Source organism: Humulus lupulus, chromosome X (assembly GCF_963169125.1).
Source record: "Humulus lupulus chromosome X, drHumLupu1.1, whole genome shotgun sequence".
Taxonomy (NCBI): Eukaryota; Viridiplantae; Streptophyta; class Magnoliopsida; order Rosales; family Cannabaceae; genus Humulus; species Humulus lupulus.
The window spans coordinates 5,564,229-5,585,177 of record NC_084802.1 but is presented as its reverse complement, the minus strand read 5'-3'; the positions used below and the strand labels follow the sequence as shown (position 1 = coordinate 5,585,177).

At 30.2% G+C, this 20,949-nt stretch overlaps 2 protein-coding genes across 2 annotated transcripts; both read left to right on the top strand.

Annotated features, from left to right (window-relative positions):
- The first annotated feature begins 3,749 nt into the window (after positions 1-3,749).
- Positions 3,750-4,322, top strand: LOC133805439 (uncharacterized). The gene has a single exon (XM_062243623.1). It carries the CDS (start codon positions 3,750-3,752, stop codon positions 4,320-4,322), a length of 573 nt encoding a protein of 190 aa, XP_062099607.1.
- A 10,643-nt stretch (positions 4,323-14,965) lies between these two features.
- On the top strand, positions 14,966-18,876 carry LOC133805425 (probable protein phosphatase 2C 59). Its single transcript, XM_062243608.1, has 10 exons — positions 14,966-15,132; positions 15,339-15,367; positions 15,495-15,605; positions 16,279-16,406; positions 17,046-17,144; positions 17,242-17,400; positions 17,561-17,647; positions 17,730-17,821; positions 18,143-18,217; positions 18,334-18,876. The coding sequence occupies exons 2-10, from the start codon at positions 15,360-15,362 to the stop codon at positions 18,478-18,480; spliced, it is 906 nt and encodes a 301-aa protein (XP_062099592.1). The 5' UTR covers positions 14,966-15,132; positions 15,339-15,359; the 3' UTR covers positions 18,481-18,876.
- The last annotated feature ends 2,073 nt before the right edge of the window (positions 18,877-20,949 follow it).

Genomic DNA, 20,949 nt, shown 5'->3' with positions numbered 1-20,949 from the left:
TAACATGTACTAATGTTGTTTAACATTTAACTTATCAATTGAGAGAGTTAGAGAGACTGAAGGTGGCCATGACCCCCTAATTTTTTTCTCCATTTTTGTATATACATACTTTTACTAGATACAAACAACGTGTAATGCACGTTTATTTAGTTTTATTTATATAATTTATTAATCATTTTTATTAAATTTGTATCATTTTCATATAAATTTCAAATAAATAAACAATATTATATATAAAAAAATGACATAAACATATTAAAAGAAAAACTGAACCAAAATATTTGTTATAATTTTTGAAAATATATATAATATGATAACTTTTTTAAATATAAATGATGTTAAACATTAAGATTATGTATTATATATTATTGTTATAATGATACTTTATAATATCTAAATTTATATTAATATAAATATTAAATATCTGGTCTTGTATTAAATATTACTATAATAATAATATTTTATAATATTTAAATCCATATTAATATAATTAGTAAAAAAATTAAGATATATTATTATCATAATAATATTTTATAACATTTGAATTTATATTAATATAAATATTAAATATATTATATATTATTATCATAATAGTATTTTATAATATTATAATTTATATTAATATAATTAATAAATATTTATTTTTAATTAATTTTAAAAATATATTTAGTTAAAGTTAAAAAAATAGTCCCAACTAATAATATTTTTTTTTTCCACTCTACATATTAAACTTGGCCACGTTAGTACATATTACATATCAATCTTTTTTGTTTTTTTAAAAAGATGATGTAACTTTTTTTTTGACATTAATGTTTAAATATTTATTAAATATGTGTAAAAATATTTCCATCAAGTTCACAAATCCCAACTATAATGAGCCATAACTAGCTTGCTATATAGTACTTGCTATTATCCAATCCATAATTAAAGGATATGATTTAGGCGTTGATGTGTTTGTCCCTTTAAGATATCTAGCTGGTTCACTAATTAAAATAAAGATGAAGTTAAAGCTACTAATTTGTTAATTTTTTATTAAAAAAATTAGCTATAGGTCCCACAATAAAAGATATAGCCGTACACCATAATATAAATAATAAACTCATAAAAAAGATTTTATCATTAAATTAATAACTAAATTGCTTAAACATTTAATTACAATTTCATTTTTTAAGATTTACTTATGTGTCACCATCATCTCTCAAAGTTTTGATTAGCTACTTTACACTTTATCCATTTATCTAGTTACTAAATATTTAGATTAAAAAAACACAAGTAAATAAATCAATGTAAATAACATTATGAATTTTTATATGGTGACCTAATCTAAACATAAACAAATCTACTTTAAAAATCAGATTTATTATAAGAAATTAAAAACACAAACAATTTAAAAATTCCTCGAATTCTCCTCAAGTAGCAGTTTGAACTCCCTTCAAGCTTCGATCGACACCATTGAACAAGGAAACAATGAAGCACTAAAACCTCCATGGTTATAGACAATGAAGCTTCAAACCTTTTAGAATATTTCTAGGTATAAACTCGTTCTTTGTTATGCAAAATAGTGAAGGCATAAACGAAACGATACTATATATGATAGGGATAAAAGTCGACATCATTGTATCCAACTAACACAAAAATAAAATAACATGTACACTAATCTAGTTACTATGCGAAATAACCAACAGAGAAACATAAAAAATAACAGTACACGTTTAGATCGAACAAACAAAATAAATCTTAACAAACCGTTCATATCATGACAAAACATTTACAATCTCCCTTTTTAGCATGCTTATGAACAATGAACCGGATTATGAACAATGAACCGGATTATCAGTTTGTACGATTAAACAAGATAAACAAAGCATAAACACAAATCAACAATCAACTCAAAATCAGTTCAAAACTTGTCAAACAAAGTAACAAGAAGGACAACAATACACCCTGTAATAACTATGTATACAAATATTTCCATATATATATATATATATATAGTTCACAAATCACAGCTATATTGAACTAAAGCAACCTTGCTTAAAACACTACATAGTACTTGCTATTATTATTATTATATATTCCAATCCATAAAGGATATGGTTTACGCGTTGATGTGTTTGGCCATTAAAGAAATTTGGCTGGTTTACTAATTAAAAATTAAATATATAAAAATTATAATAAAGATGAAGTTAAAGCTACTATTTTTTTTAAAAAAAAATTAGCTGTATAGGTCCCCCATTAAAAGATATAGTAATCCCATAAAATATTTTATCATTATATTAATAAGTAAATTACTTATAAATTTAGATACAATTTTTAAAAAAAAATAAATAATAGGTGGTCTCTTAAAGATAGAACTTGAAAACCACCATTCTCCAAAAAAAGAAAAAAAAAAACATTATTCCCACTAAGTGTACATGAATATTATGACACAAAGTCCAATAATATTCAATCAAAATCAAATCAATTAAAAAGGCACAAGAGAAAGAGTCAAAATTATGTAAAATCATTTAAAATAATCAAATTAATTACAAGTTTTTTTTTTTTGCATATTCAATATTTTTCTTAACAACTTGGTTTAAGAGAGTCAAAGTATCTAGAGACTGTCTACGGATACCAATTCTAATTATTATTATTATTATTATTATCCAAATAATTTTATTGGATTATACGTAAGCACATTCAATTATTAGAATATAAATATTATTTACAATATATATATATATATTTATAACTAGTCAACTATCATATCAATACAAGGAAGAAAAAAATAAACATACATAAGACAGAAATTTGATCACATCATATTTTGGATTATTGACTAATGAAACATTAATTAGTCATTTTAATTTGTTAATTTCTTGATAGTTTCCTAAGACACGTAATGTAAAGCTAGTAGAATTTTCAATCAAATCAAATGTATTAAATAGTTCTTGTGTAATTTTCAATTTCTTTATATTGTAGTTGCCTTGTGTTTATGTTGATGTAGATATCCCCACATTATAATGAAAATGATTTGAGTATATGTTTGACCTCTAAATCCAATTAGTAAGTTTCTTTTTCCTATTAAATTGTTTGAACTTTGGATATTAAAAAAGAAAAAAAAAATGAAATAAAAAGAATTCCAATTTTTTCATGTTTGGATCGAATCAATAAATTAAGAATTTTTTTTTATAAAAATTAAAACTTAAATGTAGTATAATTTTTTTAAGAATTATAACAATAGTAAATATCTACAGAAAAAAATATTAAAAAAATCTCTTATCAAATTTGTAGAAAATATTTTTCTTAATTTTTTCCACCTTAGTAAATTTTGAACTTTCTTCACATTAAGCTAAGATTTGGAGTTTGATAATTATTCTTTTGGGAAAATAATTTTTCTTTTCCTTTTTCTCAAACTATATATCATTGATTTTTGTCATTTATAATTTTTGTCATTTATGCAACTATGATATGGCACAAAATTTAACATAAATTCAAGAAAATAAAAGTCGGTTTGGTCAATAAATCAAAAGAGAAATTAATAGCTAATGATAAGAGTCCTACATTTATATGTTTATTTAGATGGAAATAATATAAAAAAATATTGGGTAGTTCTTCGGTGCACGCCATCTCTAGTTTTTGATTTGGAAAGTATTTTTCAGCGTAATTTTTTTTTTATGACAATGTATATTTTATGGCAATGTTATGTTTTGGGAATCAATCATCCTTTGCCTCTCTTTGAGGGATTTTGCAGAAGAATGTGGAAGAATATGGGAATAGATAAGGTGGCAATAATTGGCCATGGCATAATCATTGTGCGTTTTGTTACAGTAGAGCAGCGGAATCAAGTTTTAAATAATGGAATTCTTTTCTTTGATAAAAAACCTCTTGTTATGAAATCTTGGAGTGCACTGGAGGATTTTAGGAAGGAGACCTTTCAGAAAGTACCTATATGGATTCAGTTGTCGAATTTAGATCTTAAATACTGGGGAGAGAAATCTTTATATAAAATTGTCTCACAGATTGGAACACCTCTGCAGATTGACCCGATTACAAAGGCCAAAGAGAAGTTCAATTTTGCAAGGATTATGATAGAAGTTTCAATTGATCAAGATTTTCCTCAATTGATTAGTTTTTTAAATGAACAAGACAAACATATGGATGTGATAGTGCAGTATGAATGGAAGCCAAGTCTTTGCTCGGTTTGTAAAGGATTGGGTCATGAAGCTACTCAGTGTCGAAAACAGCCAAGTAAACAGGCCTGGGTCCCAAAAACTGTAGCAGTAGATCCTACAATGAAGGCAAAGACTAAGATTGATAAGGATGGGTTTCAACTATGGTGAGCATAAAGAAAGTTCAGGAGAGAAGTTATTAGAGGCAAACAGGAATTATTTTCAGGTGCTTGAAGAGGATAGTGGGGTCTCTAGAGAAGAGAAGAGTCGGACTAAAACTGGAGGAGGGGGAGCACCTCCTGTGGAAGATGGATAAATTTTTTTCTTGGAATGTAAGAGGTCTTAATCAAACTAATAAGCAACTAGAAGTTAAGAAGCTCCTCACTAATAAGAAGATTAGTTTGGTTGGCCTCTTGGAGACAAGGATTAAAGCTAAGAAAATGGGAGCTTTATTCCTTAGGATGTTTAGGGATTTGTGTTTTACATCTAATAGTGCTTGGCATAATAATGGTAGGATTGTAGTTGCTTGGGATCCTGCTGTTTTTACTGTGGACATTCAGTTTTGTTCTAGCCAATGTATTCACTGTTGGGTTGAGCCAAGGAATGGCTTGAAGTCTTTTTTCTGTACCTTTGTTTATGCTTTTAATGAAGAGGTTAGGAGAGCTGATCTTGGGAAAGATTTACGGTGCTTGAGATCTCAGAAGCCGTGGGTTTTATTAGGGGATTTTAATGCTACTATAAATGTTGAAGAGAGGGTTGGTGTTAAGGTTAGGTCTCTTCACTCTGAGGCTTTTCGAGATTGTATGATTGATTGTGATTTGGAGGATGTTCAATTTAATGGTTGCTTTCATACTTGGAGTAACAAGCATAATCCTCCTGATAGGATAGTTGCAAAATTGGATAGGGTGTTAGGAAATAATACTTGGATGGAGAGTTTTGAGAAGGCTACGGTTTGCTTCTTACCTGAAGGTATTTTTGATCATTCTCCCTCAATTCTATCTCTGAGTATTCCAGTAGTTTTGGGGCGTAAGCCCTTTAAATATTTTAATATGTGGCAGCGTTTTTCAGTTTATAATGATATTGTCAGTGCTGCTTGGAGTGGTTCTGTTCAAGGGGTTCCTATTTTCCAAGTGATTACTAAAATGAAGAGGGTGAAGTTAGCTTTGAAGAATATGAATAAGAGTCATGTGGGGGATGTTAACTCTTTGTATAGTAATTCCTCTTCTGAGTTAGAAAAGGTTTAGCAGGCAGTGCATCTTGATCCTCAAAATCCTCATCTTATTGAACAGGAAAGGAAAGTTATGAATGAACATGAAAGGATTAAAGGGATTTATTTGGAGTTTTTGAAACAGAAATCTAGAATGTTATGGTTTCAGCAGGGTGATGCCAATACTCAGTTGTTTCATAGGAGTCTTAAGGCTAGAAGGAAGCAAAATTCTGTTATGGCAATTCATGACAATTCAGGGGTTTGGCAGGATACAGCGGAGGGTGTTCAGCAGGCCTTTATTGATTATTATACTCAGTTGTTGGGAGATCAAATGAATAACAGATTTAAGGTCAAAGCTAGCATCATTAAAGAGGGGCCAGTTCTTTCATCTAATAATATCCAAGCTTTACTTAGGCCTTTTGGGAAGGATGAGGTTTGCGAAGCTGTTTTTAGTATACCCCAAGATAAAGCTCCGGGGCCGGATGGATTTAATAGTGCTTTCTTTCAAAAGCATTGGAATCTTATTGGAGAGGAGGTTAGTGAAGCTATCCTTTCCTTTCTAGAGAGTGGTAAATTGTTAAAGGAGGTTAATGCGACTATTATTACTCTCATTCCTAAAGTGTCTAGTCCTGACCATGTGAGTGATTTTAGGCCGATCTCTTGCTGTAATACTTTGTATAAGGTGGCTTCTAAGCTTCTTTGTAACAGACTGAGAGAGGTTATTCCTCATTTAGTGGCGGAGAAACAAAGTGGTTTTATTAAAGGTAGAAGCATAGGTCAAAATGTGTTGGTTTGTCAGGACTTATTGAAGCATTATGGGCGGAGAAATTGCAAGCCTAGCTGCATTATTAAGATGGATATTAGGAAGGCTTATGACACCTTGGACTGTGATTTTTTAGAAGAAATGCTTGAGGCTTATGGGTTTCCTAGTAAGTTCATCAAGTTAATCATGGTTTGTGTGAAAACTCCCAAATTCTCTCTATTGATAAATGGGATGCTTCATGGATTTTTCAGCTCTAATCGTGGTCTAAGGCAGGGAGACCCGATCTCCCCTTTACTCTTTGTTCTTTGTATGGAATACCTTAACAGAATTTTGACAAAGGTGGCTCGACATGAGAATTTTAGATTTCATGATAGATGCTCAGATCTTCAACTAACTCATATGTGTTTTGCTGATGATGTGATTTTATTCACGCATGGAGATTTTATGTCCATATATTTGATGCTTCAAGGTGTTGAGCTGTTTTCCAAGTCCTCGGGTTTGCAAATCAACAATAGCAAAACAGAGATTATTTGTAGAGGTATGTCGAATGAAGAGATTCAAAGAGTTCTTCATGTTTCTAAGTTTAGGGAGGGGAGTTTACCTATTAAATATCTTGGTATTCCTATTAATTCTAAGGGCATTTCGGTTGTTGATTGTGCCTCCATTGTTGATAAAATGGTTGCAAGGATAAATAAATGGAGCTGGAAATACTTGTCTTTTGCTGCTAGATTAGTTATTATTAATTCAGTTCTGAATTCCTTGCATGATTATTGGGCTCAAATCACCATTTTGCCTAAGCAGCTTTTACGAAGTGTGAAATCCATTTGTAGGGCTTTTCTGTGGAAGGGAACTAAGGATTTTGATGGTGCTGGAAATGTGGCTTGGGAAGATGTTTGTAAGAGTAAAGCTACAGGAGGTCTGGGTAATAGGGATGTAGATTTATGGAATATAGTTGCGATTGGTAAATATGTTTGGGCTGTGGCTAAGAATAAAGAGAGTCTGTGGGTTAAATGGGTGCACTCAGTCTATCTTAAAGGAACTTCCTGGTGGACCTATGAAGCTTCAGCTACTGCAAGTTGGCAATGGAAAAACATAGTGGCAGTTAAGAACAAGCTGAAGACTTTATATTCCCACCAAACTTTCTGTGAAACTGAGTATAGTATTAGAAAGGTGTATTGGAAGCTTAAGGAGAATGAGAATTCAGTGAAGCTTTCTTGGACTCGAGTAATTTGGAGTGCTCATAATATTCCTAAGCATTCTTTCATTGCTTGGCTTGCTCAACTTAATCACCTTAAGACTAGGAAGCGCCTATTTCAACATGGTGTTGTAGATGATCCTAATTGTCTGATTTGTGGGCAGGGGGAAGAAGATATATATCATCTCTTTTTTGGTTGCTGTTATAGTAACTCTTGTTTGGCTAAGCTTAGTGAATGGCTGGGCTGGAATACTAGTGACAGAACCTTAAATGGTTTATTAAGGTGGCTGGTTAATGTTAAAGGGGTTTCTCAAGTCAGGAAAAGAGTTTATTCCATGACTTTGATAGCAGCTGTATATCAAATTTGGAAGGTTCAGAACTTAGCTCTGTGGGATCATAAAGTTGTGGCTTTATATTGTACAATAATGCAAGTTAGGAAAGAAGTTAAAGCTAGAAGTAATATTCTTTTACATAGTAAAAAAATTACTGGAAAAGATAGGATTTGGTTAGGAGAATTAAATGTATAGTCTTTTCTCTGTTTTGGCTGTCCTTTGGGATAGTTGTTTGATGTAATATTGTTTTGATATATGAAAATTTCTTACTTACTAAAAAAAAAAAAATGTATATTCTAGTTATTTACAGTACTGAAAATAATGTTTAAATAAGTTACTTCCAAACTCATTAAAAAAAACAATCACGCGTGCAATAAACTATTTAAATCTTATTTTTTGGAACGTTAAATTATTTATAATTTTCTGAAAATTTGTTGGATACTCTAAACAATATATAGGACCATAAAAAAAAAATTGCGTCAAAAATATTTTTCAAGCAAAAAACTGCAAAATGGTGCACTAATGTGCCCCTTTTTTTTAAAAGGTGCACCCGTGATTTTCCCAAAAATATTTATAATGGTTATACTGTCAAAAAAATTAAATAATAAAAGTTAGTGGAAATAATAATTCACGGGGAAAAAATATTTGTCCTTATTATAAAAAGTTAAAAGATAATAAAGTATGGTCACTATCATCAACAATCAGAAAATCTTTAGACTTGTTATCCACGAATTTGTTCAGAAAATACTATAATAGAAGTAACATAAGAGTTTATTGCTAGGTATTTTACCAAAATATAGAATATGTGTTCGTAAACTAGTGTAAAACAATTTAGAAATAGAAGTTACTGCCGTTTTTTTTTCTTCATTTTTTTTAATTTATTAATTGATCTAAAGGAAACAAAAAATTATACTAATTAGTTAATAAAAGATCAGAAAAATAAATATCTATAAAAAAATAATTAATCCCTATAAATGTTATCCATCATTGAATTTTGGGCATAGTGTTATTCCCAAGTCAATTGTGAATTTGCATGAAGAAACAAAAACAAAATATAGTAATATTATTAAATTTACAAAAAATAAGTAAAACTATCAACTATATATTGCTAACTTTTACCGTTAAGCTTTTGAAAGACAATTAATTTAGGGATTATATCATTTGTGACTATGCGTTTTATCCAATTATTTATTTAGACTCTGTATTTTGATAAATTATATTTTGAACCATATGTTTTGTAAAATTATTCAAATAGATTCTTACATTCAATTTTGATTAAAAAAATTTCAACTAAAATCACAAATAATTCACAAAACTAACAATTCAGAATAAAATCACAACAATTATGTCTAACAACTGTATTGTTGTATTCAATTTTTTGTTAATCAAAATTGAGTTTAGGGGTTTATTTGAACTATTTTACAAAATATAGAGTCCAAAAAATAATTTGTTAAAATACAAAGTCCAAACAAGTAATGAGACAAAACATATAGTCCAAAATAGTATAAACCCATTAATTTATTGATAATGTCATTTTTGTATTAATATTTGATAAGTTTTTCTATGCTTGGATGGTGCTATGATAGTATTTTTTTTTAGTAGTTTTAACTTAGTTTCGTGAGTCTGCAACATATTTTCTACATTGTATTTTATGATGATAAATCTTACATTTTAATAGCAATTATAGTTTATGAATCATAGGTTGATAAAGACTCGTTGAGATGATGTTAAAATGAAGTTTAAGGAGCATCCCAAGTTGTCGAGATTAAAGTGTTGAAGTGGTGGCAGCGTACAAGCTCTCTAAGTTTGAGAATTGAAGAAATTGAAGATAGGTCGCGGCCCATAAAACTCAGGCCGCGACACTTTAATTGGAATTGACGTTACAGATTGCATGTTCTAGTCAGGTCGCTGCTTGCTGTGTAGAAAAGTGAAATTGGGTCGCTGCCCAGATTCTTCAGGCCGCGGCCTGCGTGACCAGTTTTGCCTGTATTCTGTTTTAGGCTGCGACACGCAGAAATTTAGGCCACGACTTGTGACGCTGTTTTTAGATTTTTAATTATATTTTAAATGTTATTTAAATGGGACTATAAGAGATTTTTAGGGTTAATTCGAGATTAAATTTTATTACGATTTTTTTGAGAAAAAAAGACTAAAAAAAGGCTGGAGAGAAGACTACAATATTATTGTTTATCAATCTAGTTTCTTTTCTTCCCTTAATCTCTTGAACTTTAATTATAATTACGTTTGTGATTATGATTGCTATTATGGAGTATGTTCTTTTTAGGTTAAGGGCTAATTCAAAAACCCAAGACATGAATTTTTGATTGTTGATAATGAGTATTTTTCTTTAATTTATCTAAATATTAAACTGTTTTTATTTTTCAAATTGAATGTTATGAATTTTGTGATTTCTTATTAGGTGGTCAACTAATTAAGGTTTTACATTGTTCAATTGTCATATAAGAATTACTACTAACCTAATAGTTTAAGATTCTAAGTGTATGTGATAATTTGCAATTGATAGTAATGTCAAACGAATTGTTGATTGTGATGAAAAATATAACCTAGGTTAAATGAATTATATGCTTCATTAATTTATTGCCTAGAATGACTTGTCTCCATAAGATTTAATGTTTTACCTAAGTTAAATAGATTGTATGCTTCATAAATTTATTGCTTGGCTAAAAGAGTTAATTATTGAGCGCTTCGTCTTGATTACTTATAATAGGGAAATTGAGATAATTGTCTGCTTCAGTGTTATCTGCGAGGTTAATAGTTTAATTGAGAAATTGGAATAATATTTATTATTAGTGATTGTGAATGTTTGTTGAGGGTGGAGATTAATTTTTAACTGTTTTTTAATATCGTAATATAAATATTTATTTGATTTCTAGTTTATGTTATTTAATTTTGAGTTTGAAATCTAAATCCTCTTTTTAGTCTTAGTGCTGATTATTGAATAATAAAGTGAACGATAGTCCTCGCAGGTTTGACCTGTGCTTACTATTATACTAAAATAATTGGAAGTATTGAAAAGAAAAATAATTGTTAAATTTATTGTGGTATACGACACACATCATTTATAATATTACAATTTCATAACAAGTTAAAGAATAATATTACAATTTCATGCATTCATAATTTGTAATAAATTTAATAAAACATAAAATGGTTTATACATTTTTGGACCCTGTGTTTTTTTCCATTACATGTTTGGACCCTGTATTTTGACAAATTACTTTTTAGACCGTATGTTTTGTAAAATAGTTAAAATAGAACCCTAAACTCAATTTTTAGACCCTGTATATTGTAAAATAGTTAAAATAGAACCCTAAACTCAATTTTGATGAAGAAAAAATTGAATATAACAATACAGTTTTTAAGCAGAATGATTTTATTTTTGTTCTGAATTGTTAGTTTGGTAAATTATTTGTGATTTTAGTTGAAAAAACATTGACCAAAATCGGGTTTAGGGTTCTATTTTAACAATTTTACAAAATACAGGGTCTAAACAGGTAATAGGAAAAAATACAGAGTCCAAAAAAGTATAAACCCAAACATAAAATTACCGCACAAACAGAACTAGATACTAACTTGTAAATTTGTAATGTGGGGTTCAACATTTTAATATGAATTAGGATTTACACAACTTGTTAGACATGTGTATGGTTTGTATTTTTATATATGCGAGAAGTAAATTGTTTAAATTATGATTTTGATAATTTAAATTATTCATAATTTTTTAAAAACTTATAAGAAGTTTCTTACAACTACAATTTATATTGTTATATAAAATAATTAGGTTATCAAAAATAGAAATTTCCTTATTCAAAAAATAATTCCTACCATAAAAACTTCATTGAATTTTAGGCATAGTTATTCCCAAATCAAGTGTGAATTTGCATCAATTTACTATAAATAAATAAAAACTATCAACTATATTGCTAAACTTTTACCGTTGATTTATAACAATTTTTTTTTCAACATAATTTACAAGTTAAAAGAATAATATCACTTCCTAAAAAAAATATTACAATTGCATGCAATAATAATTTGTTATAAATTTAATAATACAAAAAAAATTACCAAAATAATAAAACAAGATACTAACTTGTAAATTTGTAATATTGGGTTAAACATTCTAATGTAAATTATGATTCAAATAACTTGTTGCACACATATCTATTTTGTTTCTATACACTCGTGGAACAAACTGATTGAATTCTATATTCAATCTTTGGCACACAATATATGTCAAAGTCCCCATACTTAATTCCAGGAGCAATTAAGTTCATAGGTTCACCCAATATTGAAATAGAATCTTCACTTACACCATCATAGGCTGGGTTCTTTACTACTGTTGCCTATCTCTGATGACTTGTCTTTTTTATCATTTCACTAAGAGATCCCTATCTATGGTCAATGCCATATCTTTCCTTTTCCACACAGCATCGGCCATCGACTGTGAGTATCCAAACTAGAACGTCTCCTCTTGGTTGCCACTGAGATCTTTGCATTGTTTTTCACTATATTAGGAGCTCTAATCCAAATATCTGATTTTTTGTAATCCGTCTTTAAAATCTTCTTGATAGTGCATTCCCGTAGAGTGTATTAGATTGAAAAATGTCGAAAGTGTTACTCCACTTAATATCAATTGGTTTTAAGATGGAACCCCACATTCTTAGTCTTAGTGACCTTCTCCCATCAAATTGTAATATGATATCAAGAACTAAGTTCGACTTCCACTGCACTCAACTCTTGACCTCGGTTTGTGACCTTTCTAATGTATTTTGGATTCTATGACCTGGTTCGGACGGCGTATATACCCACAAATTTCCCAACAAACCTTGTGATATCTTATATTCCCACAAATTTTCTGAGTCGGCCTTGTAGCATTCTATCAAATATTCATATTTGGTTTTGTTGTATTTGAATATCGTTCATAATGTCCATACTTTCATGCTCAAACGTGAATGGCGTATTAGATGTGAAAAAAATTCCACATGGAAAGTATATAAGAACAACAATATCCTTATAAAGGAAAGAGTTACTCCACTTAACACTAATTGATTTTAAGATGGAATCCTAATTCTAACCCTAGTGGTCTTTTCCCCTCAAATTTTAATAGAGGGTGTCCTAGAACGCTACAATTGTAACATGAATTTGGCAACCTCTCGTATCGAACTGCTATAAGATTTGCATTATGACCCTCAATTAAATCGGCCTTCAAAGCCTTAGGTAAGGACTTTGTGATATTCATCTTAATTAACCCGAACTCTAATATATTTACCAAGATATTCCCATGAGGCATTAATGTCCACCTCAAAAACCTCACCGATCTTGCCACCAAGCTTTTGTCCCCAATTTTTAATCATGCAGGAGATTGGGGGTTATGAAATTGAAGCCTAAAGTTGCCAAGGTGAACGTCAGAGAATCACAAAGAGCTGCATGATCTTCAACGTTAGGCATGGTAAAATCGGGTGATGAGGCAGAGCACGGCTGCCCCGCCCCACTATTAATTCAAGCGGGGCAGGCGACCCCACCCCGTCCCAAAAACTTTTTTTCTTCTATACTCTAACCCAATTCTCTCATGTTACTTATACACATGCATAACACTTAAAATTGACATTTTATATGTGGTTTATAATATCCTTAATACTAAAGAGAAATTATAGGAAATTGCCAAAAATAAAGCCATCAAGAAACTAATGTCCTCATTTTTAAAATTGTAGATAAATAACATTTTTACATTATTGATTACCTAAATTGTCTTTTTTTATAATTTATTTATTTATTTAGGACTGTATGACTTTAATATAATGGTATATGTATATTAGTTTTGTTTAATTAGTTTTTATTTTAAAATTATATTGATTTTTTAAGTTTTTTATAGGTTGTTGGTATATTATTTTCCAATTAGTGTATATGTTTTTTGTGGTATGGTATATAATTTTTTTTTTGTGATATTTAATTTATATTTTATTATACATAGTGGTAGTATATAATTTTGTATCATGGTATATACATTTTAATAGTAGTATATAACTTTATTAGCATAGTATATACATTTTTGAGTAATAATTTTGTAAGTTTTGATGTTATATTATTTTTAAACTCAGTATATATATTTTGTGGTATGGTATATCATTCAACAATCCATAAAAAACGAAAAAAAATCAAAATAACTTTAAAATAAAAACTAATTAAACAAAACTAATATACATATACCATAGTATTAAAATATTTAGAATAAAATAGTAATTTGTTAAATAGTGTATTTGGTAATATGTGATATTAAATAGATGATTAGACTATTTTACTATAAAATTAAAAACATGGACATTTACTTACTTTCACATAACATTAAGGGTCATTTTGCACTATGCCCCAATACTTAATAGACTTTAAGTATAAAATTCATATAATTTTTTATACCAGATCTCTCTATGAAATAATTGTAAATATTAAAAAATATGTTTTATATAATTCATTTTTATTTTTGTATTTATTTTTATAAATTTTAAAATAAAAAAATAAAATAAATATTTGAGAGTGTAATTGATACGAAGTGTAAAAAATAAAAATTGGCATAAAAAATTAATATTTAGACTTAAGAAAAATTCTAAAATTATAATTTAATATTTCTTCAAAAAAAAATAATAATAATAAATAATCGGGTCACTCCGCTCCATTTATATTGCCTATTTAGTATCCATTAAGTAACACCAAAATAATACAACCGGCAAAACAACTACGAAAATCTAATGTCGCCCTTGAAAAGAAAAGAGAGGAAAAAAAACTAAAAACTAATTTAATTAATTATAATTTCAACATCTCAAATTAGTTAAATTTTTTTAAAATTACAAATATATATCATCATATATAAAATTTACAACTTATCTCAACGAAAACAAAAAAAAATTGTTCCGATAATGAAAAAAAAAAGTTTGTACCAAATTATTGCTTACCAGATTTAGATTTTTCAGATATTTAAGTATTTTGCACAAATTTTAATACAAGTGAAAAAAAAAAGTCTAAAAATGGTGAATTATAGGGTGTGGTGAAGGAGCAGGTCCACCTGTTTGTGCATGTGCGACACGTGTGTGGTGTAGCCACGGCGGCACCATATAAGCCGATCCACTCGGCTTTTTCGGCTCGTTGACCGACTCAACTCCCCTCTCCCATATTTAGAATAATAATATAATTTTCAACAAACTAAAATTAATTATTTTATTTTATTTTATTTATTACAAACAATTTTAATTAAATTTTCCTTTTTTTTTAAAAATTAAATTTCATTTCTGTGTTCGGACGCTTAACAAAACCAGCCCCCAGAAGAAGGAACCAAGCGAATCCCTCTTTCTCTCTCTCTCTCTCTAGAAATTCCCTTCTCTCTCTCTCTCTCTCACTCATAAAAGCCTCATTTCCTCTCTCTTCTTCTTCTTCTCAATCTTGATCTTTCTCGGCCATTTTCATCTCTCCAGGTAAGGCACTGATACTGCTAGTTTTCTCTCTCTAAATCATTGAATGGGCTAGAAAACTCTTAATTTGGTTTTTTATTTTGGGTGGATTATTCGGCGTTTTGGCACGTAGCTATAAACAATTAGAAAAAGATCCGTGAATTGGATCGAGAAAAATATGAATCTATAATTGGCGTTTTCGTGTTTACTTTTTTTGTTTTTATACGCAGGTCACAGGAGTGGACTCGATCATGAATACGTAATGATCCTTGGTTTGTTGAGCTTCTTTGTTATTCCAAAATAGGTCATTTTATCCTCAAATATATCTGTATAGGGGTTTTTTTAGCTATAGGATTTCATTTTCTGATTTTGACCAAGGAATTAAGAGGTGGGCAATCTGGGAATCCAAGCAATAACATGGGTTATCTCAATTCGGTTTTATCGTCTTCAAGCCAGGTTCATGCTGACGATGCACCCGTGAGCGGCGGTGGCCTCAGGTCAATTTCTTTTGCTTATTTAGACCTCCTCTTTATTTAGATCTGGACCTGTTTTAATTGGTAGCTTTGTTTGTTTTTAACATTTGAATCGAGATTCCTATCTATTTTTGTCATATTTTCTGAAATTGAAATTAAAATTATGTGAAAAAAAACAAAACAATGGAAGTGTTGATGATATATGGTGTTGTATTGGCTAGTTATGAATTATGGGTGATAACAAATATGTCTTGTAACCCCAAGATAGGCTATTTACAAATTGGGATTTGTTTTCTTACATGCACTATTCACGAAATTTGATTTAATGTGTGGGGTATTTACTTTGGTTTGGACTGCTTGTAATGAGTTATTTTTGTTTTTGGTTTTAAAGAGCTTGATTGATGACCATACTCACTCCTAATGTTAAAGCTTCAAAATTAAGATCCCCTCATACCTTATTGAAAAAATCAAATTATAATAAAGATATTTCTCCACTGTGACATGAAGGATATTCTGGGACTTCGATTTTCTAATTGGGCTTTATATGTTAATTTAATCTGGTGATCATGTTGTTTTGATTTTGAAATTAAGGGTCTTCACTAGTTTTGCTACTACTAATAATGATGAACTGATATTATTTTAATAATGGGTCTGGTGGGAATGAATGTGACACTGGTGTGATGTTTAATGTCAACAGTCAGAATGGAAAATTCAGTTATGGATATGCTAGCTCTCCTGGGAAAAGGTCTTCAATGGAAGATTTCTACGAGACAAGAATTGATGGTGTGGAGGGAGAAATTGTTGGTCTTTTTGGTGTTTTTGATGGTATCTCTCTCTTTCTCTCTATCTCTCTTTACGCTTATAAAATAAAATGCAAACCTGAATCCATTATACTGTACTCAACACATGATATATACAATGTTGTATGGAGAACGTAAATGCTAGGCAGATTTATTTTCAACTTGAACTCACCTTCAAGTCGCATATCAATGTAACTATGCATGGGTGACTGTATCTGGATAGTGTTATTGTACTCTTTTAAACAGCGTTAATTTTAGCTTTAACTTGAGGAACCCATTGGGGCTGTTTTTATTCCAGGGGCTTAACCATACTTTAGATAATAAATTATTATGACTTTTCGGTTTGTTTTATTCTGCATCTGTTTTGACCGTCCATGTAATAACCCCCTCGTGGACTGAAGTTTTTTGGTAGTTCACTAACCGTTATAATTATTTCTAGTTAGTATTGTTTATGTGCTACTGGATGAGTAAATAATAAGCATGCATGTATATAACTATGTAAGTCACGTTTGTCATTTGGTCATTTATTCCTTGAGTAATGCAAATAATATATTTCGTAAGAAACCGTAACAAAAACAAGATCTTTTCTTATGTTAGCCATTTTAGTACTCATTGCAAGTAAGAGACGATAACAAAACAAAACTGTTTCTCATATTTGTTTCAGGTCATGGTGGTGCTCGTGCAGCTGAATATGTGAAGCAGAATCTTTTCAGTAATTTGATCAGGCATCCAAAGTTCATTTCTGACACAAAATCTGCCATAGGTTTGTTATTCCATACCTGTAATGGTACTCATTCAATATGTGACATCCAACAGGGAAAAGAAAAGTGTTAAAAGGAACTATGTATGTATTTCTGCAGCTGATGCGTACAACCATACCGACTCTGAATTTCTGAAGTCAGAAAATAATCAGAACAGAGATGCTGGATCAACTGCTTCTACTGCCATCCTAGTTGGTGACCGTTTGCTCGTTGCAAATGTTGGGGATTCCAGAGCTGTAATCTGCAGGGGTGGCAATGGTAAGACCTTGACATTATATATTGATTTAGTGTTAGCTAAGTTGTTTTATTTTATCCATACATGAACTTAAATCTTCTGCTTCTAGAAATTTCATGTCAAATGATTATTTTTATTTTTCTCCTATTTCATGGTTGCCTATAACTTTTTGATGTGTTATAGCAATTGCTGTTTCAAGAGATCACAAACCAGACCAGACTGATGAGAGGCAAAGAATTGAGGAAGCAGGAGGATTTGTTATGTGGGCTGGTAAGGTTTCAGATTATAGATCTTACAGTTTTCTTATGTTCTAGCAAATTGTTTGCATTACTGATGGATTTTATATTGACAGGAACTTGGAGAGTCGGAGGTGTTCTTGCTGTTTCTCGTGCCTTTGGTGACAGACTGTTGAAGCAATATGTTGTTGCTGATCCAGAAATTCAGGTTCATTTTCTATTTCATATTTTGTTGGCATATTTGTGTAGATTTAAATTGCAAAATAGTGTTAATATATATTTTAATGGCTTCTCATCACTGATGCAGTTTATTAACATGCAACTATCTATATGCACATCTAATCTTTGAATCTTTCAACTCCCCACACCTTCCTTCCTTTTCCTCCTAATTTTATTGAGTAAACTGAATGTGGTTACCAACTGGCATTGTTCTTACGTGGTCCACCTCTCAAGTCATTCTATAATGCCTTGTCTGTCTGCAATATTCTATCATCTAATATAACGTAAAACACCGACTTTTTCTGTGCAGGAAGAAAAGATTGATAGCTCTCTCGAGTTCCTTATTCTTGCAAGTGATGGATTATGGGATGTTGTCACAAATGAGGTTTGTCATGATTTTCTAATTACGTCTTTCTCCATGTTCGCTTTGGGTTTGCTCAAGTTACTGGGCTTGTTGAGCTTTCCAACTCTCTCAATTATTTACATTTCTTTCGATATCAGGAGGCTGTTTCGATGATTAAACAAATTCAAGACCCAAAGCAAGCTGCTGAGAGGCTGATGCAGGAAGCATACCAAAGAGGTAGCGCCGATAACATCACCTGCGTTGTTGTTCGTTTCTTGGCCAATAACCAAGGGGGTTCCTCTTGAAGTAGTACCGAGTGAGAGCACCCTTTTCTTTGCTGCAAGCATATTTGATTTCCTGCTAGATTGTTAGAATGAATGGGTGCAATAAAATTCATTGCTAGAAAAGTTTTAGCAAATCTATGTGATGATAGAATAGTATTTGTACGAGGATAGAGGCTCAATCAAAATTTTTTACTACCCTGCTAATGTGTACTTACGTGTCTTTCAGTTCTGCCTCAAGAATAGAATTAATTGTATTTTAGTTTAGTTTCTGTACTTGGGTTTCTACCAAGTGAGCAGAAATGTGTATTTGTTTGTTTGTAAAGAGGCGTATGACTAAATTCTCATTACTTTTTTTTAGTATGCTGTAAATGTGGATTTTCTCTTTATCAGCTATATTGAATTTTTGTATTGTTGGTAGTTTTTTCTTTGGTGGGTTTTCTGTATTTTATCTGATATCCTAAGATAAGGTTCTATTACTCAATTTTCCCAAGAAAACAAAGTGTCTATATATACCCCTCAAAAGCTTGTGTTGTGTTTATAAATAATGATATGTCCACACAAAATAATATTACCATTTTAAAAAGACTCTACACACTACATTAGTGCGTAGAGGAATTATGTGGTGTACCTTTCGTGTTTAAATCTTAATTTTTAAGTTGTGCTTATTTTTGAATAATTTATAATATCAAAAACTAAGTTTATTGGACTTTATTTTTTAAAGAGTTGCTTAATATCCTAAATAACTATTAAAATTTTGGAAGGTGAATTATATAATTTTTCATAAATATATTTAGTAAAAGAATGCATAAGCAGCTCTTGGTGCATCTTTTTTTTGTTGCCTCTTTCTATACTCCTTTAGGCTTTTATCACTTACATGAATCACTTGTGCAAAAAACATTGTGTATAAATATATAATTGACCACTGTCTAAGTCTAATACCATTTGTGTCACATAACTTAGAACCTAGAACCAAATAACTAGGAACATTTTTTTTTATTCATGTCCGGTAATCTTTCACATATATTTATGGGCTTTCAATTATTTATTTGTTTTTAAAAGCTCATTAACTAATAAAACATATTTTTATCAAATAACAATAGCTGAACTACTACTACTAAATTTTAATTAAATAATTAAGACATTCACGAAAAGACTATGACTATGTTTTTAATTTTTTTTTATTCTCCACTTTTCGCCTATTTCAATATATTTATCAAGAAATGAAACATAGTTTTGTCATTTATATATGGTAAGACATTTTCAAAGATTTTCATAAAACAAAAAAGATCTCTAAAAATGAGAAAGCAAAATAATTATCATTGAAAATAAATATAGGTGTGGAGAAGGTGAAGTCGGCATGTAAAAAGGCTTTACTTACTATCACCTCTTTCACAACATAACTATATGCTCTCATAATATTTACTTAACATCAACTTTCCAAATTATTTCTTCTTTATTTAATTTTTTTTTTCTTGCCAAATATTAATATTGATTGCATGCATGGCCTTGGTTGTGGTTTTGGGCAAGTAAAAGACGACTCTAAAGCTAAGCCTAAGATTATGTCGCACAATTTTCAAAACTGAATAGTTGTATCACTACTACTAATTTTAAGAAATAAACCGTTAGTTCCATATCTGAAATGTTGTCTGTAATAAATTGATGATCTCCTTAACATGAGTAGTAGAGACACTATTTAGATGAAGAAGTAATGAACTTATCCTTTGCCAACTTTCGACGGTTATCCTTGCTTCATGTGTTGGGAGTAGGGCTGTTCATTGGACCATATCCAATGTTTTTGGACCCATCCAGATCCAATCTAATTATACATTGAATGTTGGATTTCTCCAACCGATCCAATCCAAGACTGTATGCTCAACCGAACCGAACCGATCCAATAAGTCATTGGATTGGATCGGTTTCATCCAATGAATATGAATCCCTGTATTGGATCGGATCCATCCAATATTTATTAGGTTATTAGGGTTTAGGGATTTTTTTTCTTTTTTCTTTTAGAGTATAAATGCTTTTTAATATATGTAAACAGTAAATGTAATAAAATATAAAATATTTTAACTTTAAAAAAAATAATATATTTTTTATCTGAATATTAATTGGATGATATTGGATCATTATTGGATTGGATCGGTCGGTTGGATCCATTGGATTTACATGTCATCCAAGAACCGACCGATCCAATATTGGATTTTAAAAATGTCATCCGATCCAATCCAATCATGATTGGATATCCAATTTTTAGCGGTCGGTTGACATTGGATCGGTCAGTTTGTTATTGGATCGGATCGTTTCTGCACAGCCCTAGTTGGGAGTAGAGCTGTAAATACGGGTCGGACTTTTTAGTACGACACGAGTACGACATGAAAAAATATGGGCTTGGGCAAGGCACGACACGAATTAAAAATTAGCACGGCACGACATGACAAGCCCGAAGACACAACACGAAAGCACAAACAAACTAGCCCGAAAGCACGA

What these genes read in the sequence shown, in the direction of transcription:
- LOC133805425 (XM_062243608.1), top strand. An exon ending in TGACACAAAATCTGCCATAG is followed by an intron (nt 17,145 to 17,241) that starts GTTTGTTATTCC and finishes GTATTTCTGCAG; the next exon opens with CTGATGCGTACAACCATACC. An exon ending in AGGATTTGTTATGTGGGCTG is followed by an intron (nt 17,648 to 17,729) that starts GTAAGGTTTCAG and finishes TTATATTGACAG; the next exon opens with GAACTTGGAGAGTCGGAGGT.
- LOC133805439 (XM_062243623.1), top strand. Translation starts at nt 3,750, where the DNA reads ATGGGAATAGATAAGGTGGCAATAATTGGCCATGGCATAATCATTGTG.